Source organism: Gobio gobio (genome assembly GCF_949357685.1).
Source record: "Gobio gobio genome assembly, chromosome: 15".
NCBI classification, from domain to species: Eukaryota; Metazoa; Chordata; class Actinopteri; order Cypriniformes; family Gobionidae; genus Gobio; species Gobio gobio.
In genome coordinates, this window is record NC_137108.1 from 1,359,548 (window position 1) to 1,377,047 (window position 17,500).

Consider the following 17,500-nt stretch of genomic DNA (forward strand, 5'->3'; position numbering starts at 1 on the left):
ACACACTCTCACACACACACACATAAACTCACAGGCACACTCACACGCACACACTCTCTCTCACACACACACACACACACACACACACACACACACACACACACACACACACACACACACACACACACACACACACACACACACACACACACACACACACACACACTCTGTCTCTCACTCTCACACACTCTCTGTCTCTCACTCTCACACACTCTCTGTCTCTCACTCTCACACACTCTCTGTCACTCACTCACTCACACACACTCTCACACACACATAAACTCACAGGCACACTCACACGCACACACTCTCTCTCACACACACACACACACACACACACACACACACACACACACACACACACTCTGTCTCTCACTCTCACACACTCTCTGTCTCTCACTCTCACACACTCTCTGTCACTCACTCACACACACACTCTCACACACACATAAACTCACAGGCACACTCACGTGCACACACACATAAACACACACACACTCACTTTCACTCACACTCTCTCTCTCTCTCACACACACACACACACACACACACACACTCTCACACACACAAACTCTCACACTCACACACCCACACACACGTACACACACAGTTGTTAGGTTTCAGTTTAGGTTAATGATAATAACCCTGCTCACTCCACGAGAAAGACACAATGCGGACAGACTCTTCAAATATATATATTTAAAATGTATTAATAAAATGACGATATGCAAATGACAATCAGGGATGTCTGCATGAACGGACAGGCGTATGAAAGACAGGCGTATGAAAGACAGGCCTATAGCTGAGTGTAGCCCCAGATGAGCCGAGGAGTCAGAGCTGTTATCATGAGTCTGAGGCGTGGCCTGAGGTCAGATAAGGAGGATCTGCTGAGCTGCGGCGTCCTGCTGCTGATAACAGCCTATCTCTGTCTGACATCTGCTCAGCCTCTGCATGACAATCACACACATCAGAGGGACGACACACACCAACATGAGGACACTGGGAGCGCTGGTCCCAGCAGAGGATCATGGGTAATGGAGGTGGTTATTAGCAGGGTATAAGGCTGTTCGTTCTCGTGGAAACCTCATTTATGTTCCTATAATATTTATTTTCCTTTAAAAACCCACACTTCAGCTTCACTTCCACAGTGTGTCCGTCTTCCTCAGACACAGATGGAGAGTGAGGAGTGTGTGTGTTATGGGGAGTGAGGCGTGTGTGTGTTATGGGGAGTGAGGCGTGTGTGTGTTACGGGGAGTGAGGCGTGTGTGTGTAACGGGGAGTGAGGCGTGTGTGTTAAGGGGAGTGAGGTGTGTGTGTTACGGAGAGTGAGGAGTGTGTGTGTTATGGGGAGTGAGGCGTGTGTGTGTTACGGAGAGTGAGGAGTGTGTGTGTTACGGAGAGTGAGGAGTGTGTGTGTTACGGGGAGTGAGGCGTGTGTGTGTTACGGAGAGTGAGGAGTGTGTGTATTATGGGGAGTGAGGCGTGTGTGTGTTACGGGGAGTGAGGCGTGTGTGTGTGTTAAGGGGAGTGAGGCGTGTGTGTGTTACGGGGAGTGAGGCGTGTGTGTGTTACGGAGAGTGAGGAGTGTGTGTGTTATGGGGAGTGAGGCGTGTGTGTGTGTTACGGGGAGTGAGGCGTGTGTGTGTTAAGGGGAGTGAGGTGTGTGTGTGTTACGGAGAGTGAGGAGTGTGTGTGTTAAGCGGGGAGTGAGGCGTGTGTGAGTTACGGGGAGTGAGGCGTGTGTGTTACGGGGAGTGAGGCGTGTGTGTTACGGGGAGTGAGGTGTGTGTGTGTTATGGGGAGTGAGGCGTGTGTGTTATGGGGAGTGAGGCGTGTGTGTTAAGGGGAGTGAGGCGTGTGTGTTACGGGGAGTGAGGTGTGTGTGTGTGTTATGGAGAGTGAGGCGTGTGTGTTACAGGGAGTGAGGTGTGTGTGTGTTAAGGGGAGTGAGGCGTGTGTGTGTTACGGGGAGTGAGGCGTATGTGTTACGGGGAGTGAGGCGTGTGTGTGTTACGGGGAGTGAGGCGTGTGTGTGTTACGGGGAGTGAGGCGTGTGTGTGTTATGGGGAGTGAGGTGAGTGTGTGTTATGGGGAGTGAGGCGTGTGTGTGTTACGGGGAGTGAGGTGAGTGTGTGTTATGGGGAGTGAGGCGTGTGTGTGTTACGGGGAGTGAGGCGTATGTGTGTTACGGGGAGTGAGGCGTGTGTGTTACGGGGAGTGAGGCGTGTGTGTGTGTGTTACGGGGAGTGAGGCGTGTGTGTGTGTTACGGGGAGTACGGGGAGTGAGGCGTATGTGTGTGTGTTACGGGGAGTGAGGCGTGTGTGTGTGTGTTACGGGGAGTGAGGCGTGTGTGTGTGTGTTACGGGGAGTACGGGGAGTGAGGCGTATGTGTGTTACAGGGAGTGAGGCGTGTGTGTGTTACAGGGAGTGAGGCGTGTGTGTGTTACGGGGAGTGAGGCGTGTGTGTGTTACAGGGAGTGAGGCGTGTGTGTGTTACAGGGAGTGAGGCGTGTGTGTGTTACAGGGAGTGAGGCGTGTGTGTGTTACAGGGAGTGAGGCGTGTGTGTGTGTGTTACGGGGAGTACGGGGAGTGAGGCGTATGTGTGTTACAGGGAGTGAGGCGTGTGTGTGTTACAGGGAGTGAGGCGTGTGTGTGTTACGGGGAGTGAGGCGTGTGTGTGTTACAGGGAGTGAGGCGTGTGTGTGTTACAGGGAGTGAGGCGTGTGTGTGTTACAGGGAGTGAGGCGTGTGTGTGTTACGGGGAGTGAGGCGTGTGTGTGTTACAGGGAGTGAGGCGTGTGTGTGTTACAGGGAGTGAGGCGTATGTGTGTTACAGGGAGTGAGGCGTGTGTGTGTTACAGGGAGTGAGGCGTGTGTGTGTTACAGGGAGTGAGGCGTATGTGTGTTACAGGGAGTGAGGCGTGTGTGTGTTACAGGGAGTGAGGCGTGTGTGTGTTACAGGGAGTGAGGCGTGTGTGTGTTACAGGGAGTGAGGCGTGTGTGTGTTACAGGGAGTGAGGCGTATGTGTGTTACAGGGAGTGAGGCGTGTGTGTGTTACAGGGAGTGAGGCGTGTGTGTGTTACAGGGAGTGAGGCGTGTGTGTGTTACAGGGAGTGAGGCGTGTGTGTGTTACAGGGAGTGAGGCGTATGTGTGTTACAGGGAGTGAGGCGTGTGTGTGTTACAGGGAGTGAGGCGTGTGTGTGTTACGGGGAGTGAGGCGTGTGTGTGTTACGGGGAGTGAGGCGTGTGTGTGTGTTATGTTGTGTGTCCTGAACGATTCTCTGCTTCTGGGTTTCAGATTTCTCTGAGAAGTCGGAGAATAATGACAGCAGTGCTTTGGGCTTCCAGCTCATCACAGGATCCAGAGTCATTGTGCTTGCCTCAAAAACTTCCCGTGAGTCCTCACACACACACACACACACACACACACACACACACACACACACACACACACACACACACACACACACACACACACACACACACACACAAGTCTCACACTTTATAGAGCTGCTGTAGTGAGATGGACTTTGTAACTTTAGTCTTTAGTGTCTTTTAAGGGTCTTGAGAGTGTAAAGTTGAGCCAATGGAGGCCTTTCAGAGCATCAGCTTTACACTAAAATATCTTCATTTGTGTCTGAAGATGAACGGAGGTCTGACGGGTGTCCAACCACATGAGGCTCAGTCATTAATGACACAATCTACAGTTTTGGCTGAACTAACCCTTTAAAGCTACACTGTGTAACTTTTTTAGTTTATTCTTAGCTAAAAACACTTAGTTCTTTCAAAAATATATGTGCTCATTAATGTATATTTACTTCTTTCAAGTAATAAAGTATTCTGGTAAGTTTATAATATGCCATTGTAAACACATACGGGTGAGGGTTGGAATGCGGGTCGCCATGTTGATCCTCCATCTTGAAAGTACATTAGCCAAAGAGGGACATTCCCGTAAATTCAAGCTTGGCCTTTGGCGTTTTAACACTCGATGGCTCCGTGTCCAATGTGGACGAGGTCGAACTGGAAGCCATGTTAATCTTGGACTAAATCAGCCACCGTAGAGTTAAAACGAAATCAGAATTGAGAGGAACAGAAACTAATATTCACTGGATGGTCATATACAAGTTCACCACTAGATGGGGGAAATATCACACAGTGGAGCTTTAAGAACAACTGCACAGTTCAGTCAGAGTTGACTTTAAAAGGTTTTTAAAAGTATTAATAGATGGAAGTGACACTAGATTTAAGGTGTTTTGGAGTTCATTCCAGACATTTGGTGCATATGATGAGAACGCTTTTTTACCAAGGGCTGTTCTTGTTGATGGAATAATTAGTAGTATTTTCTTTGACGACCTTGTCCTATAAACACTATTTTGGTAAATAAGCAAATTTGAAATATAGATGGGTAATTTACCCATTAGTGCTTTCGCAATAAAAATCAATAAATGTAATTTCCTTCTGAGGGAGAGGGAGGACCATTGTACAGTTTCATACAGAGTGTGAAATACTCTCATACTCTCCCTCAGAAGGAAAGTACATTTATTGATTTTTATTGCGAAAGCATGAACTCCGAGTGAAAAGCTTGCGGTGGGAATGGAAGAATCAGGCTCAACATCAGCTGAAAGAAGCACCACGGTTGAGTATTTCCACAACAAAGCGGTCAGTCAAATGCCGTAATGAAGTCCTGTAGTGGTGCCAGTGTGGACGCCGTCTCCCTTTCTTCAGTCCGTCTTTCATGAGCACATAAACGCACACTTTCACACACGCTCCACTGGGCTCTCATCCATCATGCAGGAAGCCTGTGATCTGTTTCAGGCTGTCATGAGCTAATTACAGGTGCGGCAGACGGAAGGCTGATAGTGTGTGTGTGTGTGTGTGTGTGCAGAGCGTTACAGGATCCAGAGCGAGAGCTTTGAGGACATGTGGCTGGTGGCCAAGGAGCTGGTGCAGCGCTTCGACCTTCACTTCTCCGCCCTCGGAGTCAGAGACTTTCGGAGCAGCTTCAGTGGGTCGGTTCCGCTGCCGGAGTACTTTGAGACAGTCGACCACCATTTTGAGGTGCGATGCGATGTCACCAAACAGAATCTTCCCTCCCTATAGAACTATTAGGCGCGTTGATTTTCTGATCATATTTTTTTTCCAGGCACATTTGACCAATTCCAAACCACAGTAATCCTCATAACTACTATTAATTTAGTATTTAATAATGTATAAGTGATATATAAATCATATATATCACAGCGCTCGCACGAGTGTACCGAATGTATTCTATTTCTAGGCGCATTACTGTAGGTCTTAAAGTGAAAGCAACCCAATATAGCCCTATATACCCCCCCCCCCCCCCTTCTGTGTAGTTAATATTAATCAAACAAACAGTAGCCTACCTAAACTAAAGCCCTGTTTGTATCTGTATATTTAAGTTGTACTTATTTGTCCTATTGTCAAACAAGATTCATGCATTTTGTTTGTTTTATTGCCATGTGTGACAATTGTGCATCTGACATAATGATATGGTAAATGTGGCATCCTAATTATGAAAAGAAAAGAAAAAAACATGCACATTTCTGAAAATAACCACCACCAAAAAATCAGTCATTTTGATCTCACAAAAAATTATATTACACATGCATGCATGCAGACACACACACTCTCACTCTACCGGTCAAAAGTGTGAGAACGGTATTTAAAGAACTCTCTTCTGCTCACCAAGGCTGCATTTATTTGATCAAAATACAGCAAAAACACTATTATTGGGGGGAATGGAAAGTATTAAAAACAGCTTGTGACTAAACCATTGGCTCCTCAAACCGTCAGTCAAACCTGATAACTCCGCCCACCTCTATCACAGTTTGGAGCGTCTCTGCTTGTTTGCAATGCAATGGTGAATAAAGAACTGGTTCTTTGAATAAGTTCAGTGTTTTCTTTACTCCAGAAACACTGTGTACATGCAGGCTAATGTTTTCTGTGTTTGAGGAGCAGAGAAGAGTCATCGAGTCACAGTCAGGACTGTCTGAAACAGCCCGTGTGAAGCACTTCATCTTTAATAACATGAGATATTGGCCAAATGACAGAAAAACAGAGTGCTCACATATATCTACAATAAACTTTATAAGCTGTAAGATGATGAAAATCATCTCATCAAAGATTTGAGATTGATTTAGGTAAAATATTAATAAAACAAGGACACGTGTGTGTGTGTGTGAGACTATATATAAACCACAACATCAACACATTTCAAAATACTGTTTTCCCCATTTCCCGAAAAGTAGTGGTTTTGGCCGTACGAGTTTCCCGCCCGACAGCGGCGATATAGAGGCACACAGTGGCATCCCTAATAAATACTGTCTGACTGTATTATATCATAACCATCTGAGTGAGGTTTCTTCATTTTTGTGGGAATATTTGTAGCTGCGTGTGAATGCACAGAAGTATCAGGACTTACTGTCAGAGAGAGCCGTCCAGTTCAGGGCCATCCAGCGCCGGCTACTGACCCGCTTCAAGGACAAAACCCCGGGGCCGCTTCAGAACCTGGACACACTGATGGAGGGAACCTACCGCCAGGTGAGCATTACACACACACACACACACCAGAGGCCTGCACACACTCCACACCGCACAACCTTTGACCCCACACTAACCGCACTGCTGCATGTTAAAGTCGGCGTGAAGCGGAAGTTGAGATGGTCTTTTTCTCCTTATTGTGATGTATATCCCAGTGAAACGGCTTCTGAAATGAGAAAATGTTTAGGGCGGGGCTTGATTTCGTCCCTCTGGAAGTGATTGGAGCGTTGGAAGTTGGCCGTTGCTGACAAAATGGAGGCAGATTTGAATCCCCGTTGTGGAGAAAAACTCGATCTATCTCTTAAATTGATGTATTTTCTCTCTAAATCTTTTCTACATATGTTACTGAGCATATTTCCTAGGGCTGGGTAAAAGCTGGGTCGATATTAATCGATTCTCACTTTTACGAAACAATATCGATTCTTAAATCCCAAGAATCGATTAGTCTATTTTTTTTTTTTACGAAGTTCAAAAACATAAATACCGTTGTGGCGTGAGATCGCTCTGGCTCAGCTCAAGAGAAGCAGCCGCGGAGCAAACTGGTTTCTCTTCCGCTTTAATACCAGTAACAGCACGAAATAAACACGAATGAGCTTCTGAAAGTGTGTTAAAGATACAGGACAACTTACAGAAATCCATATCATGTCACATAGAATCACTCAATCAGTGTTTCAACTGCAGAAAGACGTCAGTAAAACAGCATGTAAACAATGTCACGTCACAGTTTCCTCAGAAAACCATATCCAGTGTCCATAAACTCGTCAGTCAGCTAGAAGAATTAACTCTAGAGACGAGCATTTTGCTAATTATATGCACCATTACAGAGGATATTCATTGTCAATGTTCTTCAATATTTAATAAATCTGGCATGTTTATATATCAAAAAACGAATTGGAGTAGAATTACGATTATGTAATTGTAAAGTTAATGTTATAACTTTATTATTATTATATTTAAAAAAAACAATTTAGTGTCATTTAAGTGTTTGTATACAAATCTGTTAATTTGTACCTTCAATATTAGTCGGCTAATGTATCAACTGACTCCCATAGTTACATGAGTTCAGAAATGAGTTTTCCTTGAGAAACTTTCCCATGTATTATACCTGATACATTTCCAAAATAATCAATATTGAATTGAATCGAAAAGAATCGAAAATCGAATCGAAAGCTTGTGAATCGAAATCGATTGGAATTGTGAAATTTGTGTCAATACCCAGCCCTAATATTTCCTAAATTTTTGCTGGTTTATGCTACAGATTCCACTCATTTTAAGCCTTTTATGGCTTTATCTCTAAAACTTTACTCTCTTAAACTCCTTTATAAGGGGGGCTTGTAAAGGAAGAGAAGGGGGAGGGAAAGTTAACGTATTTGATTAAAGATTATAAGGGTAAATGAATTTGTATAAAGTACACAGATAAATCAGTTATAGTAAACACTACAATATTACAAATAAAAATACGAATTGTAAAATTTGATTTCAGGCTCCTAATACATCCTTTAAGAAGTCTTGATTTAGTTTTTGGGGTGTACTAGAATATGCTGGCATGCTTTATTTTTCATATATTTTACAGCACCTCTCTCCCCAGTCTGGCTCAAACACGCTGTTTCGATGAAGCCCCTCCTTCCTAAATACTAAATGTGCTGTGATTGGTTAGCTGGCCCAGTGTGTTGTGATTGGGAGATGTCCCGCCCCTCCATAACTGCGAGTTCTTCTCTAGTGTAAATATGACGGATGACCAGTTCGAGCCCGATTCAGACCCTGGCAATGTTAGCGAACAAGAACGGATTTGTTGTGTGTAATTTCCTTATACATTATAGATACGAGCCACCATTTAATCGGGATATTTGTCGGAATAATGTGGTAATACAAGCAGTAATCGATCGCGGTTAATTTTCCTAAGGGGAGGTGAACCGTTTTCCCAAAGCGAGATCTTCTAAAAGCTACACTATATCATCAGCACTAATGTTGGCTAGCAGGAGTTACACCACGTATATATATATATATTCTGACCCCATACTTAGTGTACATCCTTAGCCATTAGATTGGTTTATGACTGGGAATGTAAGGCACTGGATGTCCGTTAACAAACTGTGTCTTGCAGGCTAGCGTAAAAGCTTTCAGACATCATGTTCTTGTGCTAGATCTTTGATGTGTGGCCATCATTATACACACACACACACACACACACATCGTTCTGCCCTGCGTTCGAGGCTTCGGATGCCTGTGGGCAGATAAGATTTCACTCGCTCATTCCTCTTCAACCTCACTCATTCCTGGCATGGAGAGAAAACCCCTTACTTCTAAATCCGGGATCCGCGAGACGTGTTGAGGTCTAGCGAGCTCTGACTGTCTGAGTTTCCCACAAATGTTTTTCCTTGTGCTTTAACAGGCTTGTGTGTGTGTGTGTGTGTGTGTGTGTAATTAGCAGTTGAAAGGTGAAGGTGCTGTCCAGTGAATGACGGCTCGCTGCAGGGCCCCTGCTCCATAATGGAGGCCTCTCTCCTGATTTATTTGAGCTCAAATGGAGTGCTAAACAGGGCTAAACGCTGCTCAACACTGATCCTCCTGTCTACATGAGCTCTGCCATTAATGGCCAGATCTGGAGGCATGTGCTTCCCTGTTCATGTGTGTGTGTGTTTGATGCCCGGTTCAAAAGGGGCTCTCAGGTACGGCTTCTGTTTGTGTAACCTGTGAAAGGCCTCAGGGAGTTCCTGTTTTTCTTCTGCTGTGTTTTCCCTTTCCCCCTCTTCATCAGCACTTACACACAGTCCAGAAGGGCACAAAGGCACATTGATGTAGGCAGCTCAGATTGGATCTGATTACCAGGCCTTTAAAGCTCGGTGGTGCTTGCAACAACGACTGCCAGAAAATATCATAATCATGCGATTCAAACGAGTCCTGATTTATTGTTTTATCAAATTCAGTGTGAAAATGTTTCCAGGCCCTTTCAGAATGAAAACCGCATTACCGTCCGTTGTTCTGTTTATTCGTTTTGTCGTCTGACGCTTTAATTGCCCAAACTCTTAAAGCAGGATGGATTCTGATATAATATACCATCTAGTATACACACACACACACACACACACACACACACACACACACACACACACACACACACACACACACACACACACACACACACACACACACACACACACACACACACACACACACACACACACACACACACACACACACACACACACACACACTGCCCCTGCCCCTAAACCTACCCATCACACACACACACACACACACACACACACACACACACACACACACACACACACACACTGCCCCTGCCCCTAAACCTACCCATCACACACACACACACACACACACACACACACTGCCCCTGCCCCTAAACCTACCCATCACACACACACACACACACACACACACACACACACACACACACACACACACACACTGCCCCTGCCCCTGCCCTTAAACCTACCCATCACACACACACACACACACACACACACACACTGCCCCTGCCCCTAAACCTACCCAACACACACACACACACACACACTGCCCCTGCCCCTAAACCTACCCAACACACACACACACACACACACACACACACACACACACACACTGTGCAGTTCACTTTCTGTGAAAAAAACCTCATTCTGTGATTTATAAGCATTTTGAAAAGTGAGGACATGGGGAACGTCCTCATATTTCTCCCTCTTTTTGTAATACCTGTGTCATTATACACATTTGTGTCCTGATATTTCACAAAAACATGCCCACAAGACTCTAGACAAGAAAACAAGCAAAAATAACAACTATGAATAGGGAAGAAGTAAGGCTGGGAACGAGGGAGGACCGGCAGGGCAAATGAAACACACATGACAAGCCGTGTGCTCACACCAAACCTGACAAACACATGAGGATCAGGTGAACACAATCAAAACAAGGACTGGACAATGACTCAACAAGGGGGCGTGGTTACAGGAAACAGGGAGGAGCATATGCTAAACACAAACCAAGACAAAGCATGTGCTGACACACAACACAAACATAGAAACACAGACAAGGCTGCCAGGACAGAAATCACAGACTAGCCCCTGCTCTGCAAAAAATGCTTTTCTTACTTACATTAAGAAGCATTTATTAGACAAGCAAAAGTTTTTGTCTTGTTTTGGGGAAAATAACTCAAAATTAAGGGAGTTTTTGCTTAAAATTAGCAAAATAATCTGCCAATGGGGTCAGCAAAATAATCTTGTTTTTTGTTTGAATTAAGATTATTGTGCTTACCCCATTGGCAGATTATTTTGCTAATTTTAAGCAAAAACTCCCTTAATTTTGAGTTATTTTCCCGCAAAACAAGACAAAAACTTTTGCTTGTCTAGTAAATGCTTCTTAATGTAAGATTTTTTTATATTTGGACTGAAAACAAGACAAAAATACTAAGTAAGAAAAGCATTTTTTGCAGTGTGTGAATGATGAAAATACCTTACGACCCCATGAGAAACAGTTACCGCTTTAGATAGATTATTAAGCTATATAGTTATCAATATGGTTATTGTCTTTGGTGTGAACAGGCCTTAAGGGCAGGGCCGCCGCTAGCAATTTTGGGCCTATGAAAGAAAATGATTTTGGGCCATCTACCGCACCAACCTAGCTATCCAAAATCTTTGTCTGAAATTTAATAATACTGACCAATTAAGCTCCGCTCACTCAATCCAGAATGCCCCGATTGGCTGATGAAACATTGATTAAAATTAAGATAACATTTATACAAAATTAAATTAACTTTAAAGAAAGTCTTTCTACTAAACAAAACTTGATGAAGCGGTCAAATTCATGTCTGACCCACTCCGTGTCTCCTGGCATTGCGCATCTTACGATGTGTCCTTTTCTCAAAAATAAAATTATAATATTTAAACATAAATATAAAACAAAATACCTTTTCTTAATGGCTACAACAATATAGTAGCCTACAGTACCGAAAAATGTCATGTCAGAGTGGGATTTGAGCAAATGTCGTTTTACCCGCGAGCGGTTCATGAGTGGAGCGTTTGGACGGATTTTGCCGGAAATGCAGAAATAAGCCATAATTTTTTGGTTATATTTGTAACTGTTTGGTAGATTATACATTTATAACTTCTATTACATTACTACTAGTACTGTTACTACAAATAAAACCAATCTCTGGGGGACCTATTATGCCCCTTTTTACAAGATGTGATGTAAGTCTCTGGTGTCCCCAGAATGTGTGTGTGAAGTTTCACCATAGACATTAATTATAAAATCTTTTCTCTACCCGTCGTGTGAATCCTGTATTGCTCATACTTCAGTGTAGCTTCTTGATTTAGTTTCTTCCCGTGTTTGCTGGTGTTCTCCCATTGGCTGTTGAGCCGGACCACCTGTAGCCTTTGGCTGTGTGTCAGTCAGCACAGCTGCTGGAGATTTGGGCTTTATTCAGCGTTTAGCGAAGCTCTGGTTTGGGTCTGAGCAGTTAGCAGAACGCTTGAGCGCCTGCCAGCTCTTGATCCTGTGAGGTAAGAGTCCACCCAGACGGACTGAGAGCAGAGCTGGCACAGGGACACACACACACACACACACACACACACACACACACACACACACCAGAGACCTGCGAGTGCTGGGGTGTCAGGGTCACCTGGGAAAAGCTTTACCTGCATGGGTTATGGGAGTTTATGCTGACGATGGGCATGACATCCATTGCTACAGTGAGAGTTTTATACTTACTGTGCCTGTAATATTTCTGCCAGTGAATCTGCCCGTTATTCAGAGCGATCCAGTCATTTCATGCTTTTGCTCCCAGCGTGTTATTTAAGAGATGTGTGTGTATGATCTCAAGAGGCTTACAAACACTGAACTAGGAATACAACTTACATTTATATATTGTTCTTTAAAGGCTCATAACACACACAGTATCTATAGAGTAGTGTTGATCCTTCACACATACACACACACACACACACACACACACACACACACACACACACACACACACACACACACACACACACACACACACACACACACACACACACACACACACACACACACACACACACACACACACACACACACACACACACACACACACACACAGTCTGGTGTTAGTCTTGAGTATCTATAGAGTAGTGTTGATCCTTCACACACACACACACACACACACACACACACACACACACTGTTTGTCTTTGCTCAATACTTTAATTGTTGGTGCACTTTTATTTTTATTTAAACCTCCTCACATGTCAGTTTAAAGTTATTCTATCTTAAATATAAATCCAGGATCAAAATGAGGGTTTAAAGGTAAACCTGCTCATTTTTAAACAAGGTTTAAAGTTTGTTACAGCAGAATTATCAGATTTAAGACGAACCCTTAGTGGTGCCACCCACCCTTAATGCAATGCCACCAAAAACCACAGACTCATTTCAGAGGAAAAAAAGATGTACATTAAAAAAAGTGCGGTAACGAACTGCAGAAGTGTTGACCCCTGACCCGGCGCTTTGGTGTCAGTCCAGCTCTCCGTCTGTCTTGGCACATCTTGACTTGGGAATATTTTCAGTAAAAGCGTTCCAGATCTGTTAAGCTGTGAGGGCGTCTCCGGAGCTCCTCCCCCTTCTGTAGGACTCATCTTTCTCAGCTGAAGCCGCTCTTCTGTTGATTTACATGTGTGTTTTGGATCATTGTCATGCTGAAAGGTGAAAGTGCTCTTCATTTTCAGACTTCTACAACATTTGAGCCAAAATCGACTGCCATTGATGATTCACTAAAGCTCACGTCCCAGCTGAAGAAAAGCAGCCGTGCTTCACTGTGTGTGTGTGTGTGTGTGTGTGTGTGTGTGTGTGTGCTGATGGCCAAACTTCACCTGTTACTATTTGGGCCAAAAACTTCAATCTTGGTCTCATCAGAACACACATTTATCCACATGGGTTTGGAAACTGGAAATGTGTTTTTGCAAAGTTTAGCCAGGTTTGGATTTTTTGTAGAGCCTGGACGATTTATCGGTCTGCTGATGTTATTTAACACGCGACTGAATAAGTGTGTCCTCTTTCTTAAGTGAGATAATAACTCTATTTCTGTGTGAGTGTGACTAATGTAATCTCGACAAATTCATGCTGATCAATGTGTCACTTAAACTGTAAATGCTTGGGCTTTAAATCTTTTAAGTAAACGACAAAAAATGCCAACCAACGGACTCTTTTATCATGCTGGTTTCCAGCGATTTCTCTCTGTGTGTTGGTCAGATGATGGGTGTGTGTGTGACGTTGTTTCAGTGAGGTGTGTTAGGGGCGGGTTTGTGTCACATGACTCTTATAGCAACAACCAAGATGATGTCCGAAGAACAGCTGAGATATTTCTTGATAATTAGCTCCTGCTGAACACTTTTGTGTCGCTGTGGTTTCAGTGCCATTGCATAGGCTGTGATTTTTACATTAAAGGTGCAAAAGTCCTGCTCTGATTTCTCCTTTCTCCATCACAGAAGCTGTGCTAGGGGTGTGTGGAGGTTTGATATCTGGCTTCCTGTGTCTTGAAGACTTGTTATCTTTACTCTGAGCTGTCGTCTGCCTTCTGTGAAAAAAACACACAAACGATTTATCTTCATCTCTTCATAATGCCAAACCTTTAGGGGAACGGTTTATTTATTTTTGACTTTGTGAGAGAGAGTTGAGACGGAGATGAAGCATTGTTGTGTGTTCTTTGATTAACTGAATCTAGATCTAGGATCAAATGTTGTGTGTGTGTGTGTGTGTGTGTGTGTGTGTAGAGATGGGTTTATTTGTATAGCACTTTTACAGCACATGTTTTTTTATTCTGAGAACCGCAAATCAAAATCCATCAGTCCTCAAGATGAAACGGTCTAAAAAATACTGCGTTAAAAATGTAGGTCAGCATTGGGTCAAATAAACCTGACAGACCCAGCCAGGACCCAACATTCTGGGCTGTTTTCCTCTTCTTTGTAGTACTATACTGCTTAAATAAAATGAACCCAAAACTGGTTGAAATGAAAGCCACTTTAACCCAAACACAGGTTACAGTCGCAATGATTGAAAAACACCCAGAAATGGACAAAAACAGGCAAAAGTAAAAGCAACAATGTTCATATGTGAGTGAAACAAATGCAGAAGAAAATGCCAAACCAACAATTAATAACTTTTTAATAGTTTGGTGAACATTGTTGAATAAATATTGAATAACTTATGTTTAAGACTCAATTTGAACAGTAAGTTATATATATATACACCAGGCAGATCATAAGACTTTGAGTGCTGACAAAAAACTCACATACCTTTTAATAAACATTGAAAGTCAGGAATAAACAATATATTATAACAAATCAACAACATTTTTACTGTCTTCATTCTCAAGTGAGAATGTGATGTGAGTGTTTTATAAGCACACACTCCTCACTACAGGCAGTTTCAAACTTATCTCTCTCCGCTTCGACTACATCAGTGAAGTATTCATGCTCCTGCATGCTCTCTTTCTCATCGCTTCCCAACCCAGCTCTGTTGGGTTACTGATTATCAACAGTTGCCTACTCTATGGAAAGTAGAAACACAGACGATCTACATCAGGGGTCTTACACTAACATAGCTTGAGGTCCAGTAAATGAACCCTCCTCACCGGCCGAGGTCTGGACAATTATATACCTAAAAACAATAATTTATGTTTATTGCCAGACTAAAGAAATTAGTGTAGATAACATTTGTTCTTAATTGAACAAAATATAATATGTCCTCATATGGACAAAACATGTCTGTTCATATTGTTAAAGCAAACATAAGTAATCCTTCACAAAATTGATCTCATTTTGATGTTGTTCTGTAATGTCCTTTAAGTTGCTTTGGTACAAAATATCTAAATTCAACCAGTAACCATATCTGACAAAAATATGATGAACTAAAAATGCCTTCATCTCTAAATCTGCTCTTCATTTCAACATTACTAGCAACTAAAGTGCTTTTCCCTGCTGAACTGAGATTAATAATAACAATCAATGAACGCAAACCCAGAAAAAAAAAAATCAGAAATGTCATAACACAGTTTATGTTCATTCACATGTATAGTCTTAACTAAATGTGTCTAATATTGAACACTGCTCTCTTCTGTGCTTCACTTTGCACTGCTAAAATATCATTAGCAATATCTTTCAGAAACACAAACAGGCACAAATAAAGTGCCACCAGTGTTGGAAAAATTAAAAAGTGCAAGAAGCATTTTATTTAATGTTTCCACTTATGATAACTGCATCAGAATCAGAGCACATGAGACACACAGGCCTCGTACAGATGCAGGAAGAAGAAATGCCGGAAAACTCAGTTTTCAGCGTCAACTTTCCTCATTTTTGAAAATGCCATTGTGTTTGCGCGCGGCTTTCTGCTCTCAGTCTCTTCTTCACTGCATGTGTGATCGCGCGTCTGGACATAGCAACAGTGATGAGCATAGCAACTGTAACCGTGGTGACATAGGACCCAAACGGTTCTGCTGAGCTGCCTGATATAAATGTGAATTGTTTGTTTTTTTAATGGCATTTGGCATTTATTTATTTAATTACGTCAAAAGGCTTCGCGGCCCGGATTCGGACTGGAGTCTGCTAGTTGGCGACCCCGGATCGATAGGAAGACGGTGCACTGATTACTCATGAATGGGAGAATGTGCTACGCCCAATATGGCGAATAAGCCCCGCCTTCTAAATGAAAGAGACGGTTGTCAAATTTCATTGGCGGTTTCAAATATGAAATTACAATATACATTTTTTTGTTTGTTAAATTAAAGTTTTTGCTTTTTGAAGTGACGACCAAGCGGCCGACAGTGAGTTAACCCAACGCTTTAACCTCTCAAATCAACACTTGTCAAAATAGTTAGGCTATATTTCGTTTCGTTTCTTTATTAAGTTCATTTAGAAAAATGTTTGAAGCATTTTTTTGTTTGTTAAATTAAAGTTTTTGCTTTTTAAAGCGGCCGACAGTGAGTTAACCCAACGCTTTAACCTCTTAAATCAACACTTGACTTGTCTTGCTTATAAAATCCATATAAACACTTGAAGCATGGTTTAAACGTTTAGCCTCTATCACCACCATCACAGTAAAAAGGCATTTTTGACAAGATGAGGCCGGCAGATCGCAACAGCACGCGCAAACGAAACGGCCTACACAATCTAAACAAATAAAAATAAATAAAAAAAACATGCAGGTTGTCTTGCCTTACACCTCTCCGCAAAATGAATACAAATCCGATCTTCAATTCTCGCGCTATATGCACATTTAACAGAGTTCATGTCAACGAAAGCAACAGATATGAGCATTTTATTCATCAGCTCATTTCAACATCACAGACGGCATTATGAGAACGAGCGAGCTAAACACTGCTAAGAGTCTCATTAGTTTTAATGAAGATGGTGTGTTTTTGAGCATCTCAGACTTAGCTTGTTTTCAGTTTCACTTGTGGCCGTTTGCGTGTTGGCTTGCTTTACTCATTTGCGGATGCGTGTTGCATAAACATGTGCGAGTCAGTCTTGACAGTTGTGGACTCGCGATATCATGGTCTCATGTTGTTTCCACCAGCGCAGCTCATCTCATTGTTTCTTTTACTTATTGAATGTCTAAAATAAAAAAATTTGACACACAAACTGATCTTGAGGTTTATGTGACGGATGCACCAGCCGTTTGTCTCATGTTGCTTTAAAACCTCAAACATATTCACGAGTCATCGCTGGCCAAAGCTGATAACTAACAATAATAACAATAAATCTCATGCTCCTGATCGCAATAACAGCAACTCCTCCATGAACTCTCGAGTCACGTGACGTTGTCATTATTTTGTCCACAGCCTGCATCTATTTCCTGCTTTTACATTGGTCAGGATGAATGGCAGGCTGTGGTTGCTTCAGGGGGGTCAGTGTGTGGAGGTGGGCTGCTTTCTGCCTGGGAGGT

At 43.0% G+C, this 17,500-nt stretch overlaps 1 protein-coding gene across 1 annotated transcript in view; it reads left to right on the forward strand.

Annotated features, from left to right (window-relative positions):
• The window catches only part of bbs9 (Bardet-Biedl syndrome 9), a 223,028-nt gene that overhangs the window by 55,975 nt on the left and 149,553 nt on the right, over window positions 1-17,500 (forward strand). Inside the window, 3 exon segments of the mRNA XM_079836550.1 lie at window positions 3,303-3,398; window positions 4,890-5,062; window positions 6,413-6,565. Of these exon segments, the coding sequence (XP_079692676.1) occupies window positions 3,303-3,398; window positions 4,890-5,062; window positions 6,413-6,565 (422 nt within the window).